Source organism: Thunnus albacares, chromosome 14, assembly GCF_914725855.1.
Source record: "Thunnus albacares chromosome 14, fThuAlb1.1, whole genome shotgun sequence".
Taxonomy (NCBI): domain Eukaryota; kingdom Metazoa; phylum Chordata; class Actinopteri; order Scombriformes; family Scombridae; genus Thunnus; species Thunnus albacares.
The window spans coordinates 5,009,347-5,017,154 of NC_058119.1; the positions used below are offsets into that span (position 1 = coordinate 5,009,347).

At 40.3% G+C, this 7,808-nt stretch overlaps 1 protein-coding gene across 1 annotated transcript; it reads left to right on the plus strand.

Moving 5' to 3' along the window:
- The first annotated feature begins 688 nt into the window (after positions 1-688).
- Positions 689-7,563, plus strand: LOC122997256 (alpha-internexin-like). Its single transcript, XM_044373297.1, has 5 exons — positions 689-2,251; positions 3,246-3,476; positions 4,330-4,857; positions 6,819-6,943; positions 7,059-7,563. Exons 1-5 carry the CDS (start codon positions 1,958-1,960, stop codon positions 7,243-7,245), a joined length of 1,365 nt encoding a protein of 454 aa, XP_044229232.1. The 5' UTR covers positions 689-1,957; the 3' UTR covers positions 7,246-7,563.
- The last annotated feature ends 245 nt before the right edge of the window (positions 7,564-7,808 follow it).

A 7,808-nucleotide genomic window follows, 5' to 3' on the forward strand; every position in this document is an offset into this window, starting at 1 on the left:
TGGAGATAATATGTTGGTGCATTTACAATTTGATTGTCATGAGATCAACACAATAAATATGTAAAGCAGAAGATATTCATTTCCCAACAATGATGTAAAAAATCCATTGTAGTGTATGATATTCTGTATATTTTATATGTCTATGTGTGCAATTAGTGATGATTTATTTAAATTAGAGTATAAATTATACATTTTATACCACAATTATACCACAATTAAGTGTGTTTTATTAGGGTACAGTAGTAAGTACACAGACAAATTGACAGCATATAAAACTGACATTTCAAAAGGGACAATTAAAGTTACTGGATACTTTGCAGCTTAAGATCTTACTTGTTCAGCATATAAAATGACATGCATCATCATACAGTTGATACCAACCTAATGGTTTATACATAGTTAAATTGGTTCTGCATTGAGCAACTATATTAAAAATTTGCTTACATGTTAATACATCAATAACAATTATCTGGTAATATACCAGTCTGAAAGGTGGCATTTACATAATGAATACTTTTACTTCTGATACGTACATTTAGCTGATAATACTTCTGTACTTTTATTTAAGTAAAATTTTGAATGCAAGACGAATTAATAGTGTGGTATTGTTACTTTTCTTAAGTAAGGGATCTGAGTAATTCTTACACCACTAATCTGTAGCAACTTGAAATTATGTCCAAAAAGAAACTAAAGGTAGCATTGACAGTTAGGTCCAGAGGGTGAAAACCACAAAAGAAGAAAGAGGACGTTAAGTCAGACAGATATAATATGAGAAAACTACACATACAGTTGCAGAACAGAATGAAAGGTAAGCACAACCCTGAGTCAAAATGTGTTCTTCTTGTTGGTACTCAACCTTTTGACCCCTTAATACAGCCATGTTTACTTATCACAGGCTGTGCATCTATGCTCTGTGAGAAGTTCAACTGAAGAGTGATTGTCCCTCCTCAGATTTTTCTCATTTTAGAGCCCTGAAGAGGTAAAACTGATCAGAACTCCAAAAAAGCAAAGAAATTTGCAATCACCTCATTCCCCTCATTTGAGTGCCCTGTCTATCTCCTCACCTGGATCCCATTATCCTCATAGTCACTCCTCATATGCTGGCCTAGGTTCACTTACACCTTGCCAGATTGTCTAGAGTTCATGCCTCGCTATCCAGCATTCCCTTACCTGTTGTTGTTCGGCCTGCCTGTTACCCTGTCTGATCACCGGTTTGAAGATTTTGCCTGCTTCCCTCACTTCTGTCTGCCTGCCTGGTTTGTGATCCCTGCTTGTTTCTTTGGACTTGATGAAAATATATTGGACTCTGCTACTGCCTCTGAGTTCGTGCTTTTGGGTTATGAGCTCTCTGAGTTATTAGTCATCGTACAACGACCCCTTGTGAGGGTCCTGACCGCGAGGCTGGGAACCACACTACCACACACTGTCTTTATCTCCAAACACAGCAGAGGAGAGGATGGAGAAAAACAAATGTGCTCCTCCAAACCATAACCCCTACACCAAATGTTACGTTCTCACTTCCCTTGGACGTTTGAGACTTCAGCTTAATACAAAACATTTTTGGAAAACGAATTGCCACAAACTACACACTTGACAGAACCAGTTTAATTGTACAGCTGATGTAACGCAGCTACAGGGCTCCACTGCCTGCATGAAAAGTGAAATACGTGACGCACGTAGAGAGAGAGGTCATGATCCTCCGGACAGTTCCATCATTTTACGCACGCAAAATGACTCTCGAGGGATGGATGAAATCTGGAAAAAAATGTACATCAGTGTTGGTTTTGATCACTTCAATTAACAAAACTTTATTCAACATCTTCAGTCCACTGCACAAATGTTATTAAACCGTGTACATCCGTGCGTAAAATGGTTCGTTCCAGCCGCAGCCCTGTGGTCTATAAGCGTCTGCAAAGCTCTTTAAGTCCCTCAGTTTTATCTCTGACTCACGGTAAAGATGAGCTACGGAGACCGCTACACCTCGTCCTCCTACCGGAAGATTTTCGGGGATTCTCCCAGGTTTCCCGTCTCCTCCTCTCGCATGAGCAGCGCCTCGTCTCGGGGCTCCTCAGGCTACAGGTCCATGGCTATGTCCCGCAACAGCGCGACATCCGTGGGCCTGTACCGACGGATCGGTCGCACCTCCACCTCCTTCTCTTCGATGTCGACTGACTCCCTCGATCTGACCCAGACGTCTGTGGTCAACAATGAATTAAAAGTCATTAGAACCAACGAGAAAGAGCAACTGCAGGTAGGTGTGATTACAATGACATGTAGGGCAGAATGAGACAAAATGATTCACTTTTGAATGTTGGGTTACTCCACAAGAAATGCAGATAATTTGAAACTGTTCTTCATAATCATAATTTAAGTCCAATAAAAGCATAAAGTGAAGTTAGTGAATGAAGTAAGCCCAGGGTTCGGCTTGTTCCAGGGATTATAAGAACACTTTACCCCTAAAATCACTATTTTAATTTAACTGCTTCACATGTCTAATCAGCTCCACAGAGGTGATCAATTCAATTGATCAACTGTTTCATTTTGTGAATTAAAGCTACACTAATCACTATATTTATATTAATAATGGATCAAATGACTGTGTACTGTGAAAAGAGTCATTCATAGCGATGAACCCAGTAAGAATGACTCCCGAAACTCTATGGAGCTTTTGAGCATCTTTCAGCTCATTGTTTTGGTTTTTAGCGAGGAACTTACTGTTTTGGTTCAGTTTTGCTGCTCTCATGAGTGTGTTTCCGGTTGCAGCAGACAGCTGTTTTCACTGAAAAAAACTCTGATAAACCCACTGTACACTACATGCCCAGTGCCAAACATCAGAGAGACAAAGTTAGCAAATAGCTGATGAACACAAGCAATTAGCAGCCATAGAGCCAGATATTTCTCTCAGGAATTGGTGGAGACCAAAACAGAGCTAAAAGGAGAATGAATACTGGACTTCAATTTATTAAGTGACCAGAAACAAGATTCCAAATAAACGTGTAAGTAGGCAACTGTTTGCTAACAAGGCCCTAATATGTCAATGCTGGCTCAAAGTGGCCAAAAAAATCAATAAATGTTGCTTTAAACTTATGGTACAGCTTTATTTAACACCTTGTTAATGTAATGTAAGAGGTCTGGGTAGCTATAGCTGCAGGAGATTTCATAGCAAGTTTAGGGATAAGGGACTTGATCACTTTGACTCACTGTATGACATTTATTTTGATCATAAATGTGTTTCTCCTGTTCAGGGTCTGAATGATCGCTTCGCCATGTTCATCGATAAAGTCCGGCACCTGGAGCAGCAGAATAAAGTGCTGGAGACGGAGCTGGTGACACTGCGGCAGAAGCAGAACGAGCCATCCCGCCTCGCTCACATCTACCAGCAGGAGATGAGGGAGCTGCGGTCACAGCTGGAGGACCTGAGCAGGGACAAGAACCGCATCCTGATCGAGAGGAACAACATGGAGGATGAACTGCAGGTAAAACCACTGAATGATTTTGAAAAGGACTAGGACTAAGCAAATATGTGCATATTTAAAATGTAAGTATTTTTTTGTTCTCTAGTATTTTTTTGCCATTCTACCAGCATGGCTACATGGATGGCAATGTCGGTTTGCAAGTTGTTCTACCACTCTGGTCCAGACAGGAAAATCTCAAACATTATGTGGTGGATTGGCATGAAATTTATTTCAGGCATTCAGGTTCCTCAGAGGATGAATCCTATGGACTTTGGTGAACCCCTGACTTCTTCCTCTAGCACCTCCATGATGTTGACATTTGTGGTTCTTGGTGAAATGCCTCAACAACTATTGGTTGGATTACCAATGAAATTTCATGTAGCACTACCAGCAGGTCAAATTTTTAATTTGTTCAGTACAATTCAATGACATTTGGTTTTGTGCTAATTAGCAAATGCTAGCATGCTAATACGCTAAACTAAGATGGTGAACATAGTAAACATAATTGCTGCAGCATTGTCATGGTAAACATGTTAGCATGCTGATATTAGCAGTAAGCTTAAAGCACTGCTGTGCCTTAGTATAGCTTCACAGAGCCGCTAGAATGATTGTAGAATCTTATTATTTTCTTTATCAGTCTATGCATCTGAAAAACCCCTAACCCCTCTCAATATCCAGTTTTTCCCATCTCTAATTATTTCATCTTCCCAATCACCTTTCTCTTTGTGTCATCTAACATCTCATGTCCCAATCATCCCAATGTTCCTGCCATCTTCCATATCTTTTATCTTTATCTTATCATCTTTACTTTCTATCATCTCATCTCATTTCTCAAATCTCATTTCTACACTCTCCTCTCATTCCTAAATTTCAGAAACTCAGTGTAAAGTATGATGAGGAGGTGAGGGCGCGTGAGGAAGCAGAGCAGACCTTGAGGTCCTTCAGGAAGGACGTGGATGATGCCGCAGCTGTCCGCCTGGACCTGGAGCGCCGTGTTGATTCACTGATGGACGAAATCTCCTTCCTGAAGAAAGTCCACGACGAGGAAATCCAGGAGATGAGAAGCATGATGGAGGAGCAGCAGGTCTCTGTGGAGCTTGAGCTCGCCAAACCCGACCTCACCTCAGCCCTGAAGGAGATCCGCAACCAATACGAGTCCATCGCTTCCAAGAACCTGCAGTCGGCCGAGGAGTGGTACAAGAACAAGTTTGCCAGCCTCAGCGAGCAGGCCACCAGAAGCAACGAGGCCATGCGGGCCAGCAGAGAGGAGATCAATGAGTTCAGGAGGCAGCTGCAGTCCAAGACCATCGAGATAGAGACCCTGAGGGGCGCCAACGAGTCTCTGGAGAGGCAGATCACAGAGATGGAGGATGCACACAACACTGAGGCCACAGCAATGCAGGCAAGTAATGACAGTCATTAAATAAAAACATTATAACAGCTGAAGAGCTGTGTTTCACTGCCCTCTGTGGCTGAAATGTAAAGTTTGTCAGTGTGATCACAACCACACCCACAACAGTGATGTTACTGTGTACTGACACACCCTGGAGTACACTGCTACATCACTGTAGCAAGGTGAGAAGTTTTTATGCTGCTGTTAAGTTGCTCTTTTCTCACTAGCTGTTTGGATAACATTCTTTAATGTCTCTAAACTACATGTAGCAATTCGTGTCGATTCACCCAAGTAACACAAACACATATTTCTCAGTGGTATGAAGCCAGATAGTTTTGATTTTATTTGTCTTATTTGTTTTGAGATATTTGAATCTGAGATTTCTACCTCCACCCCAATACAATGGAGGTGAAAGTAGTTCCATTCACCTCCATTGTATTGGGATATTGGAAAAAAACATGAGAATCAGATATGTTAAAAACTGGACAAATAAGAAGGGGTAGGTATAAAAATGTGCTTTTTTCTCATTTGGGTGAACCAATCCTTTAATATGTAAAAAATACAGATATGCTGTACAATTACACAAACATTTCTTAGCATACAAAGTTGCTGTGGCATTATTGTACCATGTAAACACACAATAATATGAAAAGAAAAAATTGTCCACAAAAACTTGATTTAATGATGGAGATATAGAGCAAACACAGTGCCATGTAGCTTTTTGAGCAGGCACTAAAAACAGCAAAAGTTTAAAACTACTGTAATAGTGTGATACAATCCTTGGAAATTGAGGGATTATGCAGGATATTGCCAATATCCAAAAAAATACTACACTTTCTCAGCAAAGAACTGAAAAAGCTAGAAGTACCACTATTAATTATTCTGATTGCCCAGTTGCTCTGTATATGCAGCACAGTCTACTGTCTACAACTCTACAGAATAATAGGATTGGAAGTGAGCAAATCTCAGGATCAAGCTCCTCATCAATTATTTCACAGCTCCAGTAGAGCTGTTAGCTAACTGCACACAGCAGGGTGGCCCCAACTCTGATATGTCGAGGACCAGAGAGGAAGAAAGGAATCCAGCATACTGTCAATCTGATAATCAAAACAATCATCCCTATGCACAGTCTCATTTCTAAGGAGCATATATATTTAAAAAATATTTTTCTACAGACGTCAATTTTGCAGCCTAGCAGTAAATTCTCCAATAAAAGCCAGTATTCAAATAATCATTTGGTCTCAAATATGAGCCAGCAGAACAAAAATGAAATTACTGGTACCTGAACTGTAATGACAAATGGTAAATTCAGCATAGTGTTCATATCTACACCATTATTTCCATCTGTACAACACTGTAGTTATGCCATACTCACCACCTTGATGGTCTGAGTTTCTATTTTTAATAGCAGAAATACTGTTACTGTCACTCACTGATTACTCAGTTGCGATTAATTCTGCCACTCAACATTTCCTGCAGAAACAATAAAAGCCTTCCATGAAAGGGAAGGTACTCTGACTTCTGATACACTGAAAGCATTTTTTTAAAAAAGGTGGAAAGGTGTTCAGTTTGCAGTAACACATACTTATACAACAGGGGAAAATAAAAATAAATATCTGTGTCATATAATAACCTGTCTCAAATACAGTCCTGCTTCTCATTGTTTGACAGTTTAGCATCTGTAACACAAAAAGTCTACCGTAAGTCAGGTTCAAGGTCTGAAGTCTGTGACCATGAGACTGACCGAAACAGCTCTTAGTGAATTCACCCTGCATGACTATTAGATTAACCTCTGACCGTGGCTAAATCGGATACAGGAAAGCCATCTGCTCTCACTGGCTTTTTAGGGAAGGTAAGGCTAAGTAAGCCTGAGAGGTTAGTGTATTCATTTAAAGAAAAGAAAAAAGGAAATCCCATGCTCACTAATTATGCCTGCACCTCTAACTCCTCTTTTCTTTCCAATGTAACAGGACACTATTGGCCACCTGGATACTGAGCTGAGGAACCTGAAGAGTGAGATGGCGCAACACCTGAGAGAGTACCAGGACCTGCTCAATGTCAAGATGGCCCTGGACATAGAGATAGCTGCTTACAGGTGCTGACTGCATGAAAAGACAGACTGAACAAAAAAGACTAGAAGACTTATCCAAACGTTTTTAAGCATTGTGGCTTGTATAAGCACTGACATGTGTTTCCTTTGGTCCTACAAGGAAACTGTTGGAGGGGGAGGAGACTCACTTTAACTCAGACATGTCGTTCAGTGCGGCCAGCTACAGCTACCAGCCACGAGCCTCAGGCGGCTCCTCCAGGAGCAGCCAGCGGGAGAAAGGTGGAGCCACGAAGGAAAGCTTCAAGGAAGAGGAGAAGGATGAAGCAGACATCAACTCCAACAACTGAAGACAGAGACACAAACAGGGAGAAGAGATGTGTTGTATATGTGTAGGGAGTTCATAGTTACATACTGCATCTGTACAGAATAAGATCCAGAGCATCAACATGATGGTAGATTTTCACTGTTATGTATTTTTGAAGGGCATCATTAATAAAACTGTTTTGGGGGTGATGCTAAAATATTTTATAGTTATAATATATATATATATATATATATTGTATTTTACTATTTTCGTCTCAAAATACATGTAAAATAATGTTATTTAGTGTTTTCCCTGTTGCAAAAGTCTGAAACAGCATTAAAACCATGTTTGGACTCTAAAACGCTCAGACTCATTTACTGTATTTGCAAAGAAAGGAACAATTTTACTAAAATATGAACCATCAACATAAACCCCTTTACATCCACCCTTTTTATAGAATTTTCGCCTATTTGGCATACCCAAATGGAAAAGCTCATAACAGCCGAACTGTAAGACCATGATGCATGTATTAGGCTTCATTTGACAAGTGACATCTTCTAGTTTCTGGAAATGTGTTTGTTTAGCATGTGGCTAAAACACAAAACT